General features: G+C 40.4%; 1 protein-coding gene across 1 annotated transcript in view; it reads left to right on the top strand.

Annotated features, from left to right (window-relative positions):
• ZDHHC2 (zinc finger DHHC-type palmitoyltransferase 2) overlaps positions 1-19271 on the top strand; it is a 55455-nt gene that overhangs the window by 19374 nt on the left and 16810 nt on the right. The window contains exons 2-8 of the mRNA XM_070408294.1: positions 4157-4183; positions 5529-5623; positions 9104-9224; positions 13384-13453; positions 14239-14271; positions 16108-16228; positions 18386-18518. Of these exons, the coding sequence (XP_070264395.1) occupies positions 4157-4183; positions 5529-5623; positions 9104-9224; positions 13384-13453; positions 14239-14271; positions 16108-16228; positions 18386-18518 (600 nt within the window). The remainder of the gene's footprint in view (positions 1-4156; positions 4184-5528; positions 5624-9103; positions 9225-13383; positions 13454-14238; positions 14272-16107; positions 16229-18385; positions 18519-19271) is intronic.

The raw sequence follows: 19271 nt of genomic DNA, 5'->3' as shown, positions 1-19271 counted from the left end.
CTCTCCCGCCTCCTCAGCAGCACTAAGGATGTCCGACTGCAGCTTAGGCATGCTCCCCGCTGGCAAGTGGACATCCCCCGAGGGCTCCAGGGCTGCCAGAGGGATGTCTGACTGCCAGCTTAGGCCCAATCCCCCGGGGAGTGGGCCTAAGCCAGCAGGTGGACATCCCCTGAGGGGTCCCAGATTGCGAGAGGGCACAGGCCGGGCTGAGGGAACCCCGAGTGCACAAGTTTTTGTGCACCGGGCCTCTAGTTTTATAATAATAAAGCCACCAACACAAAAGAATTATAATTCTTAAATTGATGACAAAAATACCTGTAGGATTTGCAGCTGGTTGGAAAAATACAGGTAACTTTATGCTTCGAGTAGGTACTTTTGTCACCCGTGCGCGATTTGCGGACACGACTAGCACTAACCACTGCACATGAGACTGCTGACTGACTGGCTTACTCAACTCATGCATGAATCGTGCGCGCCTCCCCCGAGCTGCATATCCCGCTGCCCGCCTGCGCCGCATCTCCCGTCGCCCAACCGACCCACACCCCCACTTCTTCTAACGCCACTTCTTCAAAATAGACTCGCCCATGCCGAAAACTGACTTCTGCGCATGGGCCACGAAGTTTCAATCGCACTGTACGTGCACGCCCGCACGTGGTATTTTGTGGAAGAGCCACACTCAAGGGACCAAAGAGCCACATGTGGCTCGAGAGCCGAGGTTTGCCGACCACTGCCCTAGGATCTTAACAAGTCAGAGTCCTTGCTTCCTAGCTGCACTGTAGCTAATCAGGGAAGAGTTTAAAGTTCTGGAAGCATATTGGAAAGTTAGAAATCTTTAAATCTTAAAATGGGATCATGGGGTCCTAATATCTGGTGACAGGAGATTTGACTTTGGGTAGTGAGCACGTGGTGCAATATGCAGATCCTGTAACATAGAAACCCACACCTGAAACCTGTATGTTCATATTGACCAATGTCACCCCAGTCAGTGTAATTGAAAACAATGCAATCATTGTAGGCCATGGACCAGAAAGAAATTAGGCCAATCCAAGATAAAATTAGACAAATAAATTTTTGAAATGAAAATTTAAAACAGTGACCCCAGTGTTACTATTAAATGTATTTTAGATGATCATCAGATGTACGAATAGTAAATATTTCAGGTAATACTGTGATGCTTTTATCCCAAGAGTAAATGCAACCTTTTCTTAAAATAGGCATTTAAGAACCAAAGTATTTGCATTTGACGATGACATTGTACATTCGATGTGTTTTTCCAATGAGAAAGAAAATGTTGAAATTGACAGTTGTGCTATACTGAAAATTATAAGTTGAATCATTGACTTACTACTTAGATGTACGTGTTTGAGAGAGCATTCGTGTCCTCAAGCTCACCATGGGAGAAACCCTGTATTTATTACTGAAATAGGTCAATTTGAAAATGTTGATACTGTTATTTAATCCATGATAAGCCATAGATTTTGCTAGTATATATTAAATCCTTTGAAAGTAGTTATACACAATGTTACTTGCAACATATATAACAGACATGGCATTACTGTCCAGAATATATCAAAGGCTTTCAATAAGTAAAAGAGACATGAACTAATGGGAAAGTGGTAATTCACTCAGAAGAGATAGAAAAAACCCCCAATCATTATATTTTTTAAATAATGCTAACCTTCACCAGTGATCAGGGAAATCAATACTAAAGCAGTGATTTTTACCTAAGATACTGACAAAAGTTAAGATTTATTTAATGTTTATAGGAAATTGGACAGGCGCAGAATCTTTGTGGAGTGTAATTGACACAGCCTTTTTAAACTTCCACATTTTATGGAATTATTTACCATAAGCAGGCCTCCAGGGCCATGCATATAACTTGTTTAACAGAAAAAAAAAAATAGAGGACCTGTGGATTTTGAAGTCCATTTAGAGAAAAACAAGCCGTGAAATGAAGAAATAGCCTTTAAAACGATGTCTTTGAATGCGTATCAGCCAATAAAGTAGTGGTCCCGGTCAAAAAGATAATCCGTTCCTACTAACTGTACTTTTTCGTTTTAAATTTCATTTTGTTTTACTTCTCTCAGTTTTGACAGCTAGAGTCATGGGTTAGCAAATACATTTTCCTTGAAACACCACCACCTCTGGAATGGTCGTTAAGGGCCATTCATCCATAGTTGTGCAAATGGAGTCAAATTGCTTTTCCAATTCCTTATATTAGCTCCACTAATGGATTGGAAATTTTGAAACTTTGATCGGAGGAAGAGCTGCAGTCAGTTTGGAGCACTTTAGAAGCCCGGTAAGTCAGTGCCTAGAGAGAAATGCATAAAGGGAGAGAGGGGCAGGGTCAGAGGTAGCAGAGGGCTTGCTGAGGGCCCTCCCAGACCCCTCCCAGTACCCTCAGCCCAGCCGCTGTAGGGGTTCTCTGAGGAAGTACACTCTGTCACCCTCCAGCCATTTGTAAGGCAGAGTTCATCTGTGTGGGCCAGTCCCATTCTGGGGATCAGAAATGTTACAGGAAATTGAGAGCCTAGGAAGGAGCCACATTAGCGTTGGTGAGAGAGTCTGCAAGTCATGCCTTATTTGGGCTAAACGAGAACATTTTTTTTAAATTAAATCTTTATTGTTCAGATTATTACAGATGTTCCTCTTTTTCCCCCCATAGCTCCCCTCCACCCGGTTCCCACCCCACCCTCTGCCCTTACCCCCCCCCCACAACTGTCCTCATCCATAGGTGTACGATTTTTGTCCAGTCTCTTCCCGCACCCCCCACCCTCCTTTCCCCCAGAGAATTGCCAGTCCTCTCCCTTTCTATGCCCCTGATTCTATTATATTCACCAGTTTATTCTGTTCATCAGTTTTTTTGTTCACTTGATTTTTAAATTCACTTGTGGATAGATATGTATTTGCTGTTCATAAAAAAATTATGAACCTTTAACGAGAACATTTTTAAGGGGAACGGACACAGCTTTAAGTATGGGAAGGTCTGTCATTTAGATTTTCTGCTTATGGATACAGGTGGGAAGCATCGAAGCCATAGGCAGAAGCCACAAAGAGGCTAATTTCAGTGCACAATAGTCCCGTAATCATTCTTAGAACAAGCCAACCCTGGAATGAGCTGCTCTCCAAAACTGTGGCTCCGGCTGCTGCGGAAATGCCTAGACAACAGTCGGTAGCCCTCTCCAAAAGGAGGTTGGTTTGATCAGAAAATCCCCCTTTTTTTTTGCTTATGAAATACGTTTTCTTTTTAACTTTATCTTTATTGTTGGGTCAGGTAATCTTAAAAATCTTTTACAACATTACCCTCTGATTCTAGTGCTTCTTAAGACAATGAAATTATATACTCTAGGACTAAGGCCTGGAACACTGCACCCCTTTCAAAAGCCAAATAGGGGCGGAAATACACAGACAAGTCAAATCTTCTTCTGCTATAGCTGAGATAGACGAGAACGTCCAAAGACGTTAGCACAAATGGAGGAAGAGCAGATGAGAAACTGCAAGTAGGCAATCCAGACGCTGCGGAAACTGGGTTACTCAATTCAGGCTCTCGTCCCGCTTGTTTTAGCTCTGCGTCCCCGTGCTAGTCTCCCTGCCTCGTTGGGATATTTCCAGCGGCTCCGAAGGGATGGCAGTTTCTCTGGCCGTTGCCTGGGCCTCTCATTATGTGTAGGGAGCAGTGAGTCATTGGGCACCAGAATTTGTACTTTCAGAAATTGGAAAAGGAGTGTGTGGCGTGGACACAACTTTTTTTTTTTTTCATTTTGGAGCGCTAACTAGGTGGTTGCCAGTTTATCAACAACTATGAATTGCCTCTGGAAATGGAATGACCTGGAGAACAATGCTTCTGTCTGAACTCTGTAGTTGGGAGGGAGACAAGAAACCAATCAGTACTTTGGGAGCAAGACCCCAAGGGGGGCAAGCCTGACAGGTTTTGTGTTCTGTGTGGCAGCCGGGGCTGAAATGCAGAGAGAGGCGACCCTGTCTCCCTTCCCACCCTCTCGCCCGCAGTGCTCACCTCTCCTCTGAATTAAGTTGGACAAATATTTGAAGAATGTGGGTTTGCAGGGGAGTCCAAATACTATCCTGTGTCACTGTCAGGCCCTGTGTTTGCCTGGTGCTTCATATAACTCTTTCTCTCTTTTTAATTTGTCTACAGTGTCCATGGAAAACATTGGAGAACAAGGTAAAATATGCTCTTGTTTCAGATGTAAAATTTTAAAAATCATTTGAAAGAAGCAAATTGAATTCACTTAGCTTTGGTTGGGATAAATAAGCTATTCTTTAAGGACGTGGAGATAAGATGGGGTCAGAGATATCCATTCCCGTAGTCCCCAGACTGAATCCGGCCCCACACGGCAGGGGACGCTGCCCGCGATGCCTGTCACTGTGCCAGCTGCTCGCGGCCTCCACATACGGGAACACCAGCAACTTCCTGTTCTACCCCGTACCCGTCTCCTGCATAATCCATGGAAAACATCGTGGGCTCTAGTTATGTCACACTGATGTATGCCTTAATGGATGATTTAACTTTTTAATGATTCTATGAGTATCCTCATTCTTTTAAAAAGTTAAAATTGCTACTGATGTTTTAAAATACCCAGTAGGCTATCTTTTAAATTAGCATATTTTATTCAACTGTATCTTACAGAATTGTTATCTATAGGGTGTCCCAAAAATGTATACACACACTTTGAATCAATACAAAGGCATTGTTTATGAAAATACATTTCATTGTCAAAATTGAGCTCTCAGCTGTTAACGTGTGTATACATTCTGGGGGGACACCCTGTTTGTATATTCCAGAATTAATCGTCATCACTGTATACAAAAACCAATATTTCCTATTTGCATAGCACGTCAAGAATAAAACACAACACAAAGTGTGTTCACATACTTTACCTGAAACAAGTGTCAGAATGCTTTTCCTAACGTTCGCCTGGTGTGGTAAACAAGACACTTGAACTTCCACTGGAAGACACCGCTCTTTATCCAGATGGTTCTCTGCTTAGATGTGTTGTCTTTAACACAGCGAGGGCCGCCAGATCTGACTGGAGCTGAGCAAGTGTTTAAACAGCTTCTCACATAGGAGAGGCTTTTGCGATTCTTCGTCCATGAAGCAGAGATCTTAGAGCCTGAACGTTCTGACAGTTGTTTAATGCTGTGCTTCTGATTTAGAGTTGCAGGCATAACTGCTCACTTTCACAGTTTAGGAAACCCGGCTGTGAGCCATTTTTGACAATAGACGGGCCTACCTCCAGATGGGAGGGCGCTAATCATGGTCACATCTAATTATGCATTATTAGGGATTTTTTAAAAACCCTTGGCTTTAGGTATAAAAATTCATTCATTGAGTTGTGCCTATTCCAGTATGCTATAAATGAACTTATTTACAATAATAAAAATTAATAATAAAAATTCAAAATAAAATGAACTTACTGTATTTGGCAATTTTGGCATTTTAGAATAAGCAGATTGTTTTGAATACCAACTCACATATTACAGTAATAATTATGTTTCTCTCACTTTAGTTGTGTGCCTGATTGCTTATCATCTCCTTTTTGCAATGTTTGTCTGGTCGTATTGGAAAACCATCTTTACATTGCCAATGAATCCTTCAAAAGAAGTAAGTAAAACTATTAGTAAAGTCATCCTAAAGTTGGAAATCAATAATTCTGATGTGTGAAGAGTTAATTTCATGTCTTTTTATTAATGTTGCAAACTTATTGAGTGTGATAGTTTTGTAATATTAATGTATCTATTAGTACATACTTGAATTTTCACTTGGTAAATATTAGTTTTGCACTGGATGAGTATTATATTTCCAATGTTAAATCTGTCGTGTGTTCTACTTTTAGGGTTAGATATCAGGATGGATGGATAGATAAAATACATTAGATAGAGCCCTGACCGGTTGGCTCAGTGGATAGAGCGTCGGCCTGCGGACCGACGGGTCCCGGGTTCGATTCCAGTCAAGGGCATGTGCCTTGGTTGCGGGCATATCCCCAGTGGGGGGGTGTGCAGGAGGCAGCTGATCGATGTTCCTCTCTCATCGATGTTTCTAACTCTCTATCCCTCTCCCTTCTTCGCTGTAAAAAAAAAAAATCAATAAAATATATTTTTAAAAAATACATTAGATAGATAGGTGGAGTGGAAAGTAGACATGGTTCTATTAAAATTATCCTATTAATGGTGTGTTAGTTGGCTGTGAGCCACCAAACAACAAAGTAATTATTTAATCTCTATATTCAAAGTCTATAGCTGGGCCTTACCTGCCAGGTCTCCAGGCTGCTTCTGTGTTGTTGCTCTGACATGTGTACCCTCCATTCCCAAGGTCACCTCTTGGCCTGATATGGCTGCTTGGTTCCAGCCATCATGTCTGCATTCCAGTCAACAGGCCAGAAAAAGTAAGAAAGAGAAGCAGAAGGAAAGGTCCTTCTCTTTAAGGGCTCTTTTTGGAAGTTGCTGATTCCACTTACATTTAGAACTTAGTTCTATGGCCATAATCTGTTTGCACAGAAGGCTGGGAGTGTAGTCTTTATTCTTGATGGCCGTGTTAGCCATGTTAGAAGAAGGAAAGAGTGGATATTAGGGATCAATTTCATCCACAGAAGCTTTTAAGTAAAGTGATATGATCTGATATGCATTTCGCAAAGATCATCTGGCTGTTTGTTTCTGGGTCTTTAATCTTGGTTAGTTAGACATTCTTGGAATAAAGGGCTGTGTCTTACTCATTTTTATATATTTGGCACTTAGTGCAGTACATGTTCGTTCAATAGAAATAAACTTTTTTCCCAGTAATAATAGTGTTTTAGTAGGCTAACTTAAAAAAAAAAAAATGGAAAAGGCCCTGGCCTTTTGGGTCAGTGGATAGAGCGTCAACCTGCAGACCAAAGGGTCCTGGGTTCAGTTCCGGCCATGGGCACATACCTCGGTTGCAGGCTCCTCCTGGGCCAGGCCCTGGTCGGGACTCGTGCAGGAGGCAACCAATCGATGTGTTTCTCTCACATCGATGTTTCTCTTTGTCTTTCCCTCTCCCTTTCATTCTCACTCAATGGAAAAATATCCTTGGGTGAGGATTAACAAAAAAGATTTTAAAAAAAATTAAAGTCTGGGCATCACTACAGATTGTTTCCTAAAGTGACCTGTTTGAAAAGCAGCTATGGTAAAAAAAAAAGAAAAAGGCCAGTAAATATACTGTATGTCCTAGGAAAGGATATTAAAAACAAAACACAGTACTTGCAAAGAAGTAATGGCATGCTCCGCCTAGAATGTGTTAGATTTTACTATTTTATTGTCTCTCTTACCCCCATCCTGGCCTTAATTGTAGGTTTGAAGGGAAATTCTCACGTCCGTTGTAGGTGATCTCATCCACGTACTGATGATTATAACCTTACCCATGACCTCTGTCGAAAATTTCCAAATGTATTTTTACTTCTGACCTCTCCTGTGAATTTCAGACACAACCTCCCTGCCAAATGTAGCTTCTTGATTCCACTGACACCTTAAACCTAACACATCAAAAAACTGAATTCACTACCCTCTCCTTCCCCAAACTGTGACTCATCCGTTTCTTAGGCTGCTTAATGCCCCTGACATCCACCTCGTCATTCAAGCCAGATTGTTTCCCAAAAGGACTGTAGACATTTACGTGAAGTGTTTCCAGTTTTATCAGACCCTTGGTGTTGCATGTTGTTATTAAGAAAACTGTGGCCAACTTCACTGTTGTAATTTGCACATTTTAGGTACTTGTGAGATTATATGTTTGTTTTTGTTCTAAGTGAAAAACAACTAGCAAAAAGAAAATACACTTGAGAGTTTTGTTTATTTGTTTTTATTTAATTAATTTATTTTTAAATATATATTTTTATTGATTTTAGAGAGGAAGGGAGAGGGAGAGGGAGAGAGAGACAGAGACAGAAGCATCAATGATGAGAGAGAATAATTGATCGGCTGCCTCCTGCGTACCCCACACTGGAGATTGAGCCCACAACCTGGGCGTGTGCCCTGACTGGGAATCGAACTGTGACCTCCTGGCTCATAGGTTGAGGCTCAACCACTGAGCCACGCTGGCTGGGCTGTTTATTTGTTTTTAGAGTCTAGTTTTTTCCTTAATTGGTATGTCCTTTTAAAATTATACTTTCCTTTGATGTGAAACTGTATTTGAGCCCTGATCTTGGTTTCTAATACCATTCTTCAGTGGAAGGAAGGAGGGCTCCCTGGAGAAATAGCTGGTCCTAGAACTAGAACAGGAAACATTCAGGGTGAGCCAGGAGCATCTGATGGTCCCAGAAAGTAAGGATGTTCAAACAGACTTTTAAAATCGTTTTGGTTTTTTTTTTAAATTATCATATTGGAGCCCAAAGAAATACTTAACTTTTCTCAGATAATTATTTTTTAATTGGTTGGGCCAAATTGGCAGTACAAGAAGTAAAATTAATAATTAGTCTGTCTTGAGTATTAGAATTTGTGTAATAATTATTCCTAATTTAAAACTCAGATTAGAAAACATGCATGATAGATCTGTTTCTATTTTTGTTCCTAATGATATCCAATTGAAAAATTCATCTGTTGAACCAAATTTGTTTCTTTTGCTATTTATGTATTAATATAACTAATATTTGGATAAAACTCCACAGTTTATAAAGCACTTTTACATATTCTGTTCCTCTTGAGTTTCACAAATCTCTGAGGAAGTGGGTATTATTATTACTAAGAGAGGCCTGGTACACAAAATTCGTGCACAGGTAGGGTTCCTAGGCCTGGCCAGCAATCAGGGCCAATCGGGGCCTCCTTTGTTCTGCCCCGTGGTGGTCAGCACATGTCATAGCGAGCGATCGAACTCCTGGTCTCCCAGTCAAACTCCCAAGGGGACACTTTGCATATTAGCCTTTTATATAGATAGATTATTATTCTACTTTCTAGATGCATAAACTAATCACCTGCAAGGTTAACAGACTAGCCCAGATCTCAAACTCTATTACCTTTCTGAATTTATAGACTGTATGCTATTAACATTTTATAAATGCCTTCATCTGGGTTAGTAGATCAATATATGTTATCATTCCTTTGAAAATACTGATTAATGTTTAAATCTGTTCCACAGTTCCACCTCTCTTACGCAGAGAAAGAATTGCTGGAGAGAGAGCCGAGGGGAGAAGCCCATCAGGAAGTTCTCCGGCGAGCAGCCAAGGACCTCCCCATCTACACCAGGACCATGTCTGGAGGTAGAGGTCGATAATCAGTGCTCCGCACAGGAACTTGTGGTGACTGTGGGAGGGCATGTGTATGTCCTTGAAACTGTCAGACACTCATTGAGAAACATTGTGCTAGGTCTTGGATGGCTGTGAAGTCTTTACTGCACAGTTCCGTGAACCTCAGTGGGAACACGCGTACCACTGTGGCACAGAGATCGCAACCAGGTCACAATGGACTGTCCATCTATCCTGCCTACGTGGTGTGACTCCATGACGTGCTGAAATCTTGATTTGTAGTAGTAGTCGTTCTTAAAGGTTTAATTTAAGATTGTCCTGTTGTCATTTAATTTAATTTAATTTAATTTAAGGGAGCAAGATCTATAACATATAATCTTACATACCTTTAAAACAGAAATTATACACAATATATAAGAACATACGTAAAATATTGGTACAGTTTTTCATCTTTAAAATTTATGGTAATTTTTTAACAAATGCAACTCAAATAACAAATCTCTTTTACTTGGGTGAGATTTTTAAGATCATTTAACAGCTATCTAATTAAAGGATTGTCTTAAAAATGAACACACATGGGTGCTCTCCCTCCAGGAAGCACACCCGTGCCATTCCCTCCCCCACCCCCCACCCCAGCACATATCACTGAATCTCTAAGGGACCCCATGAGACTTGCAGCCAGGGGAGCAGTGGGCAGCAGCAGCTCCTCCCAGGCAAACCCCTGAACCTGTCTCCAAGGCCCCCGTTTCCCCCCTTTTCTCCGACTTCCCAGTGAGCCAAGGTGGCCAGGCTCTTCTGTTGCTTCTTCTCTGCCCTTCCTTGTTTCACTGCCCTAAGTGTGTTTTTTGCTGTGGTTAGTACATTCTTGCTTGCTTTGCTAAAAAAAAAAAACAAACAAACAAATGCAAACACACATGGACTATTGACACTCGCCTCCCAAGATTTACCCAGAAACTCTGTGACTTTAGGCCCGTGCTGCGTGTTTCGGCAGCTACCCGCCCTGTGTGGCCATTGAGCACATAAACTGTGGCCAGACCACGCTGAGATCGGCTGTAAGTGTAAAACACACAACTGATTTCGAAGACTTAGTACTAAGAAGAGAGTGTAACATATCTCATTACTGTTGACTTATATTTGCTTCCAGCTCACTTTAAAACCATCACTGAATCTAACTCTAATCACAAACATTTTTTCCTGTTTGTTTTCTTTGTTTCTCAGTGAGCCAGGGGTAACTCTGTGATGTAATATTATGTCTCTGTCTCAAAGACAGAGATGTGTTCCTGTATAAGTTCACGTGTGTGTACCCCATGTAAACCTGAGCAAACACTGAGGGAGTTTAAGCCCCTAATTTATAAATTAACTACTGCACAAGTTTCCAAAGCTAGTTGCTGGCGGTGATGGTACCAGGTACAAAAACCTATCTCCGCATTTCTGGTGCAGTATTTGCCTACTGTGCCCTTGACACGCTGAAGGAAGAGAAAGGGCTGAAGCATAAGTCCTATCAGGACAAATATTAATTTTCACTGATAATAACAACTACACATTGGATTTGTAAATCATCTCCCTGTGTAGTTCATAGAACATTGAGCCTATCGTCTCTTGTTCCTCTGAGGTGCTGTATACCTGTCTCCTGAGATGAACTCATAGTCCCCAATATGTGTGACAGCCTGGAATAGAATCTGATTCTCTAATATAATCTTATATTTTCAGTGCAAACATTCTGGATGCCTGCTAGAATCACTATGAACTGACTACAGGCATTGACTCCTTAATTAAGTTGCACAGAGTGTAATAGACAGATAGCAATGCTGGTGTGATTGATCCCCTTCTAGAATTTGGAGAATGGAGAGGTAGGCATGATTCAGAAGTGAGCAGCCACAGGAGCTCCAGGCAGGAGTGTGAGAGGGCCTTTCTTACCCAGCCTCAGCCACACCGTCTGTGACCCCTTGTCTTGTGTGGATAACTCCCTCCTTCACTCTGGGGAGGTCTGTGGACTAAAGCAACGTGAAGGCTCAGCCGATGTTCGCACACCTTATACTTGATAGAGCATTAAAGGAAACGGGTGGTAATATCATTTAGGATTTTACCATCCATTCTAAAGCCACAGGACTTCCTCCAAACCTGAAAGAGAGAAACGCCAGCTGCCTGGGGTAAGCTGGCTGCTGTACACACAGCACATTCAGCCCCGCGCAGACGTGGCTGTGGGTGTACTAGTAGTTGAGGCCGGGTGTTGGGACGTCTGCTCACCTCACTTCTGTTTGTCCTGTGCGTTCTTCTGATCCACCCGTCTTCTGCATCCTCACAGGGCTCTTCAGACTTCTTTATATTATTATTTATTTTGATTAATGAGGACTACTTACTTTTTTTGTTTCTCTCCTGGTCCTTGATCTTTTCCTACAAAAGAAAATTGTACTAGTTTTTAACTACAAAGGTAACAGAGGTGATGTGACTCATTTATCATTGTACATAGATGTTTATAATGTTGACTTTTCAACATTTAACCACAAAGTTTTAAATTATGTAAGTAATATATGAATACATTCCTTAAAAATTCAAGGAAGACAGTTAACATAAAATGCCCCCTTCCCTGTAAGGAGTTTTTTAAACGATAATCAGAGCTTTCATTTGAAATTACTCTGGCATGATTTTAGTTGGACATAATGTGGTATGCAGAGTGTTTTTTTCTTTAAAAAACGAAATTTCTCTTTTTATAAAAGACTCCAAACAAAAAACTTATTTCTACATTGTTTTGATTTCCAGTGAGTTACTGCCCACTTTGATTTGAAAGTTTTTTTCCTTGCGTACTTTAAAGTACAGATAATCACCAGCCAGGGAGGATCTAGCGTTGTCCACCAGACATCACCTGGAGATTTTGTGACTTTAGACCGTGCTCCCATTAACGGTCTGCTAGTCCCTTGTGGCTACAGAGCACTGACAATGTAACTGTGAGTGTAAAATACATTACAGGTTCCGAAGAGCTGATAGGAAAATGACTTTCTCTTTAGTTCTTTTAAGGTGGCTCCGGGAGAGTTTAAAAGTGCACATGTAGCTCCCGTTATATTTCTCTGGACAGCAATGGCTTTCACCTTCATACTGGGCAGGAGCCAGGGAGACCTTGGAGGGTCACAGGGAGGGCACCTGTGGGCGCCTTCACCCCCGGGCTGAGCAGCAAGGCCACGCTGTTGATCCCTGCAATTCCTGAAAAAGGAAAGTTGTGAGGGGTAACGAGGGACTCATTTCAACACTGAAAACAACTCCATTTAGGCCTCGTGGTCGAAGAAAAGCACGTTTTATTCTTAGTTCATAGCAACTGTTTTCTTTTTCAGAGATTATAGCATTAGCTTGACATAACCTTGGTAATTACTTACAGCGAGTACTTCTTCCAATTTTTACATTTGAAAGTGTGGTTGTACTGATCCTACTGGGCCACGTAATAGCTGCTTTCCTGTAACTTTGGTAGCTGCCTGCATCCTGTGAGACGCCTGCGGGCTGAAATAGCCTCTCCAACTCAGTCATTCATAACTGCCTTTGCTGCCTGTATTGGAGAAGGGAGGATCAGGTCTCCCGTTACAAGGATTAAAATTCTTATTGGGAGTACTTCTTCTGATTCGCACTTCTAAGCTTGTACCTCGCTCAACACAGAAGGTGTGAGACCTTTCTCAATGTAAGCGATCGAGAGAGTTTATTCACAAATTTCTAAAATTAGGTTTGCATAACATTTCTAAAATGTGGTTGTATCCTCTCTTGGTTATCTTGGTGGGTACAGAAAATCATTGGTTTCATGGAGAGAGACATTCTGTTTACTCAGATGGAAATGGACATATTTCCACCCTTTTGAGCCGTACGGTAGGTAGAAAGGTAGGTAGATAGATAGATAGATAACCACTGACACTTGAGGATGCCCTAGAACAGTGGTCGCCAAACTTTAGGACCTCACGGACCACCGGTTGGCGACCGCTGCCCTAGAAACATTTCCCCTAAAGATCCCCGTCCTTGGGAGACCTCTCCAGAGAACTGAGACTGTGGGCCAGTCTTTTCCGTTTTTGTATTTAAACAGAGTCGACTATCTCAATTTTACTGAATGTAAATTTGGAATGTTGTTTAGAATTTAAATTGTAATCGCATGTTCAGTGCACTGTTCAGTCGAAGGCTAAGTGGAGCTCTTTGTTCCCAGCAATCCGATACTGTGACCGATGCCAGCTGATAAAACCAGACCGCTGCCATCACTGCTCCGTCTGTGACAAGTAAGAAAACCTTTATTTCTCTTACGGAGTGTGTTTCTTTTCTCACTGTTTGCCAGACTATTTCCTTCTCTCTTTGCTCATGTTCTCACACCTTTCTTGGGGAAATGGAATTGGCCTGATCACTTGCATTAGTAACGAGTGTGGTTTAGGGCCAAAATCAGTTGTCCCCTTCCCCCGATTCACACTGACATGAATGTCCTGCATGATTTTTAGCAGCTCAGACTTGGCTGGTTCGATGTGGTAAGTATTTCTTCTGTGACCCTCTCCCAGTTGACGTTGTAACAGTCGGGTGTTTTTACATACTTCGTGCAACCACAAGAGCAGTAGAATAGCTTGGCCTAAGGATGGAAATGAAAGGACAGGTTTCACCCAGACTTCCTTTATATCCGTTGACATGTTGCACCTTCTTCAGCGTCAGATAATTGTATATGAACACATTGCATTGTTTTTAGATGTTAAGGCATGTAATATTTTCAGTTGAACGTTCTATTATTGCATCATAACTGGAATTAGCTATTGTCTCTATTTTAGATGAGGACTTTTGCTATTATTCTATTTTTATTTTATTTATTATTTACATTTATTACAGATGTCCCCCTCTTCCCCGCTCCTTACCCACCTCCACCCAGCCCCTGCCCCCTCCTATTAATCAATTTTTATAAGTAAATAATTTTGCAATATTTTACTTGCTACAACTCTTTTGAAATAATATATATATTTTTTAATAATTCAATGGAACTAAGTTTTCATGGGGTGTTGAGTTTTGTGTATATGGTTTTTTTTAGATGTATTTTGAAGATGGACCATCATTGCCCATGGTAAGTCTGGCTCTATGCTTAAACCGGTTTCTGTCCCTTCTAACTTAATAAATAAAATCATTTATCTATTTAAATCTTTTTATAAATGAAATTTTGCCTTAGCTGATCTAGGAGGTACTTTCAGATTTAATTTCTGATATTTGCTTAATTAGTTCAAGAGTCTTTATTCAGGAGAATTTCCATGAATAATTTTAAAACCAGTAGCTTACCAATTTAAAAGTTAGCTTCTCATATTTCCTGAGAACAAATGGTTTTCTTTGTATGCACATGCATAAACATAGAAATTACACCAAAATGTACATATAAACACAATAACTCACTGGAAGTTTCTAATAATTAATTAATCTAAAGCTTTAACAGTTTATTTTACATAAAACTTGGCATTACAGAGTAGAATAACAAGTATGCAAAAATACACACATACTGTTGAAATAAGGGTTTCCACTTAGAATTCGTTAATATTTTAAAAAATATTCCTAAGTCAGGAAATTGGGTGTCTTAATAGAGTATTCGAAAGGCCTCATTTTCTACGGAAGTTGTTTTCTACCTTTCCCTGTAAGTTACCACCCCTGTGCACGCTCCTTTGCCAGTCACGCTGAGGTTGCCAGTCAGGTTGGCTTGCACTGAGCATGATATTCCATGAGCCTCATCTTCAGGGCTGGCGCTTGAGGAGGCTTTGCCAGTGGTAGGTTGAAGCATAGACCTACAGAGAGTGATGATCTCAGTTGCAGGAACAGCAGGGGGACGGCCGGTTTACTATCTTCTGTAGCCCTCCCCGGGCTGCCTTTTGCTACTGTCTGCAGACTTTCTCCTTTAACAGGTTATAAAGCTCCTTAACTCCTATAAGAACGATGTTCTTCCCAAAAAAGACTTCACTAAATAACCTCCATTGTGTATTAGTTTTCATTATGTTCATTCTTTTTTTTAAAAAATATATTTTATTAATTTTTTACAGAGAGGAAGCGAGAGAGATAGAGAGTTAGAAACATTGATGAGAGAGAAACATCGATCAGCTGCCTCCTGCACACCTCCCACTGGGGATGTGCCCGCAACCCAGGTACATGCCCTTGACCAGAATCGAACCCGGGACCCCTCAGTCCGCAGGCCGACGCTCTATCCACTGAGCCAAACCGGTTTGGGCATTATGTTCATTCTTTAGCTTTCCTCACTCTTTCCCCCATTGCATTCATTCTGTTCTCGGTACCTTCAGTGATAAGCAGCCTGATCCTCCGAGTATCGCTCTGCTGACCCTCCCATGGCACATGCTGTCAGTGCCCACCGTCTCCCCACGACCCACCTGAGTCCACTGCACCTGCGGGGCAGTCCCCACGCCTGAGGGCCCTCTTCCTCCTGGGCGTTTGCTCACCTCACTAGCCTGGCGTCCCGAAGTACCAGGGCATTCATGCTTCATGAGGCCACTCTCAACCAGTGAGAGGCTAGTTAAGAGCACCTGCTTTTCTGAATTTTCTCCCTTCTTGTTTCAAATAAACGGGATACAGAGTGCCGACTGTATACTTATTGAAAAGCAGCCTGTGCCTAAGTGGACCCGTGCAGTTCCAACCCATTGGTTCAAGGGTTAACTGTATAGTTATATGGTTCTTGATTGATTAAAGCGATATTACATGTCAAATTTGAGAAATCGAAACACAGAATTCCTTTTCAGTGAAACGGATATTTTTAATGTGTGTATGTGTAAAGAAATCTTACGACGGACACTTAAGATTTGCCAATACACTTTAAATGATAAAAACTAAACGCTGTGTTAAGGTTGGGCATATGTATACCTGTGCTAAAAAATGTAAAGCTCATCGAAAATGTTTTCTGTTTTATCAACAGGGTGAACAATTGTGTTGGATTTTCAAATTATAAATTTTTCCTCCTTTTCTTGGCTTATTCCCTGCTGTACTGCCTTTTTATTGCTGCTACGGATTTACAGTATTTTATCAAATTTTGGACAGTAAGTCATTACCTTGTTGATTTTTTTGGTATATAAAAGTATATAGTACATTTTTTCGTTAGTGAATTATTTCAGACACTGATTTTATAGACTTGAGCTCATTTATAGTCAGTCCTCATTATTTGCAGATTCTGTATTTGTGAATTCACATCTTGCTAAAGTTTCTCTGTTACCCAAAATCAGAACTCACAGAGCTTTTGTGGCCATTTGCAGACATGCACAGGGTGGCCAAGAATGTCAAGCAAGGAGATAAAACAAGGAGACACTGCCTTCTTGTCTCAGCTCCCATATTGTTACACGCTGTGCTTTTCACTCTACTTAATGCCATGTTTTTGTTTTGGGGTTTTTTTTGCATTGTTGTGCTTTATGTTGGTCATTTCTGTTTAAAATGCTCTTCAAGAATAGTGCTGAAGTACTGTTGGTGTTTCTGAGCACTCGTGTGAGGTGCTTTATGGAGAAAATCTGTGTGTTGGGTAAGCGTCCTTCAGGCGTGAGTCAGTGATGTTGGGTGTGAGTTCTGTGTCAGTGAATCAACAATAAATGTTGAATAAGCTGTCGATACTGTGTCTTCAGGCACAGACGCACAGAAAACCAGGCTATGAATAAATAGTTGTGCTGACAAAAGTGTGACCGGAGGCTCGCAGGAACCTTCCCTGTGTTTTCCCTGGGAGGAAGCCAGTGCTCATGGCAGCTTTATAGAACACAACCACTGAAATAACAAGAATTGACTAAGAAGATTTTTTTTTTTTTAGTATTTAAAAATAGAAGTGTTTTCTTTATGTGTAAAAAGATTATCTTTTTAAACTATTATATCTAAAATGCCCGATTTTTTACTAGGTATTGCTTGATTAGGCTTTAGTTAATTCATTTGTTTTCTGCACTATTTACCTTACATGCAAGCAAAACAAAATTAAAATTGAGTATTTTAAATATTCAAAGATACTCCTCGTGAATACCACACAACAACAAAAAAAGTCATCCCCTGCCAGAATTGTTTTATTATTTTCATGAAATTATTCTTTATTCGGTAAGACTTTCCTAATTGCTAGATCATTTATGTGGGATGGGATTTTAATCACATTCAATACCAAAGATTTATTGAGCACCTACTATGTGCCACTTCCATTGCTAAGCACTAGGGATACATAGGTGTGTGGACATACATAGGCTCTCGGCATTCAAGTAGACCTTCACTGTGCAGCTAGAGGAATGATCCCTAAGGAATGTCTGAGAGAATGTCACCCCACGCTCCTCGTTCCTGTGAATAGTTTTAGTCCCAACCACAGATACATTTGTAAAGGAGTAGCCAGGGTTTTCACTGTGAGGGCTGCTGTCAAAAGCTCCCGGTGAGGTCTTGTGTCCTGTCAATCTGACAGATCCGCAGGGTGGGTATGGATACAGTACTTCCTTCTATCAGAAGGAGACACCTCCTGGCAGCTCTGGTGCGTCACTGAGTGTCCTAGCCCCAAACCTACCATTCTAGATCGAGCTGGTGTCCTTGGGCAATAGCACAAAGAGAGTTACTCTGGTTTTGCTTTGAGATGGCCTCTTGTCACATGAGTGATGTAAGGTTTATTTTACACCGGCGTTATGCTCTCCTGTTTATCTTTTCTGTGATGCTCTTATTTACAATAGCCTGAAGCATTACTGTGGATGTGTTGTTGTATGTGTTCTTGTAGTAGATGCTGTTTTGTTTGTAGTAAAGTAAAACATTGGTGAGTATAGTAGCTAAATTGTGCCAATCAACCTTCATTTTTGGCACTTTAATAAATTTATTTAATCGTTTATAAATATGTAGTTTGTTACAAAATGTATTCAAGTAGTAAATTCAAAAGTAAATTTTATAGTTCCTTTTACCTTGCTTTCTTCTGTTATAATTTACACTCATATTACCACAGTTTTTCTATGATTCAGTTATGCCAAACAAAATAAATACCCCAAGTTTGAATATATTTTCCACATATATTCATATTCCAATAAATATTTATTTTAATCTGATGCTATATGTTTTTTCTCAAAGTTTTAACATAAAGCCATGTATCTTTCTCCATATCTAAATTTAAGAAATATTTTAAGCAAAAAAAAAATCTTACTTATAAAAGTAGGGGAATGCTTATTCCTTTGACAAAACATTTCATTTTCTTCCTTTCTTTATAGAATGGTCTACCAGATACTCAAGCCAAGTTCCATATTATGTTTTTATTCTTTGCTGCAGCTATGTTTTCTGTCAGCTTGTCTTCTCTGTTTGGCTATCATTGTTGGCTAGTCAGCAAAAATAAGTCTACATTAGGTGAGTATGCAATTTTGTAGTTAAAAGAACTTAAATACATAAATAGATACTCATCAAAAGTTTCCATCTGAGTAAAGGCCTACCTGTCCTGAAGTGGTAAAAATTATTCCTATTCCTCACATTGTTTTGTGGCATGTGACTTAGACACAAACAGATTCACTCATATAATTGTTTTGCTGTTTATCACATGTAAAAGCATTGTGTATATGCAGTGGTAAGGGCCAAACAGCCTGGTGAAAGGCATAGAAAAATCAATAACTAAACATAAAAGTAATTATAACAGGCAAAGTGCTTTAAAGGAAATGAATAGGATCCCGAGGTCTATATCAAGGGCTGAGGGTGGGTAGAAGGGTGCCTGTTTAGATGAGTGATCAGGGAAGAGCTCACCAAAATAATACATATTTAACCTAATAAGTCAGTCATGGAAAGAGCTAGAACATCTCAGACAGAGAAAACAGTATGTTCAAAAGCCCGACAGAAGGGGATGCTGTGAAAACAGTGCTTAGAGGAAAATAAATACATAACTATAAATGCTTACATTAAGAAAGAAGAAATATCTCAAATCAATAACTTCACACTTTAAGAACTGTAAAAATAAGAGCAGTTAACCCAAAGCCAGCCAAAGTTAGGAAATGGTAAAGATTAGAGAGCAGATAATGAAAATAGAGAATTTAAAGATAGAAGATCAATGAAATCAATAGTTGGTTCTTTGAAAATAATAAATTTGACAGGCCTATCGCTAGAAATAAAAAA

Source organism: Myotis yumanensis, unplaced genomic scaffold (assembly GCF_028538775.1).
Source record: "Myotis yumanensis isolate MYYU_CA2020_CCGP unplaced genomic scaffold, mMyoYum1.0.hap1 SCAF_3, whole genome shotgun sequence".
Lineage (NCBI taxonomy): Eukaryota > Metazoa > Chordata > Mammalia > Chiroptera > Vespertilionidae > Myotis > Myotis yumanensis.
Note: the sequence above shows the minus strand (reverse complement) of the source record. Positions and strands in the feature narration are given on the sequence as shown.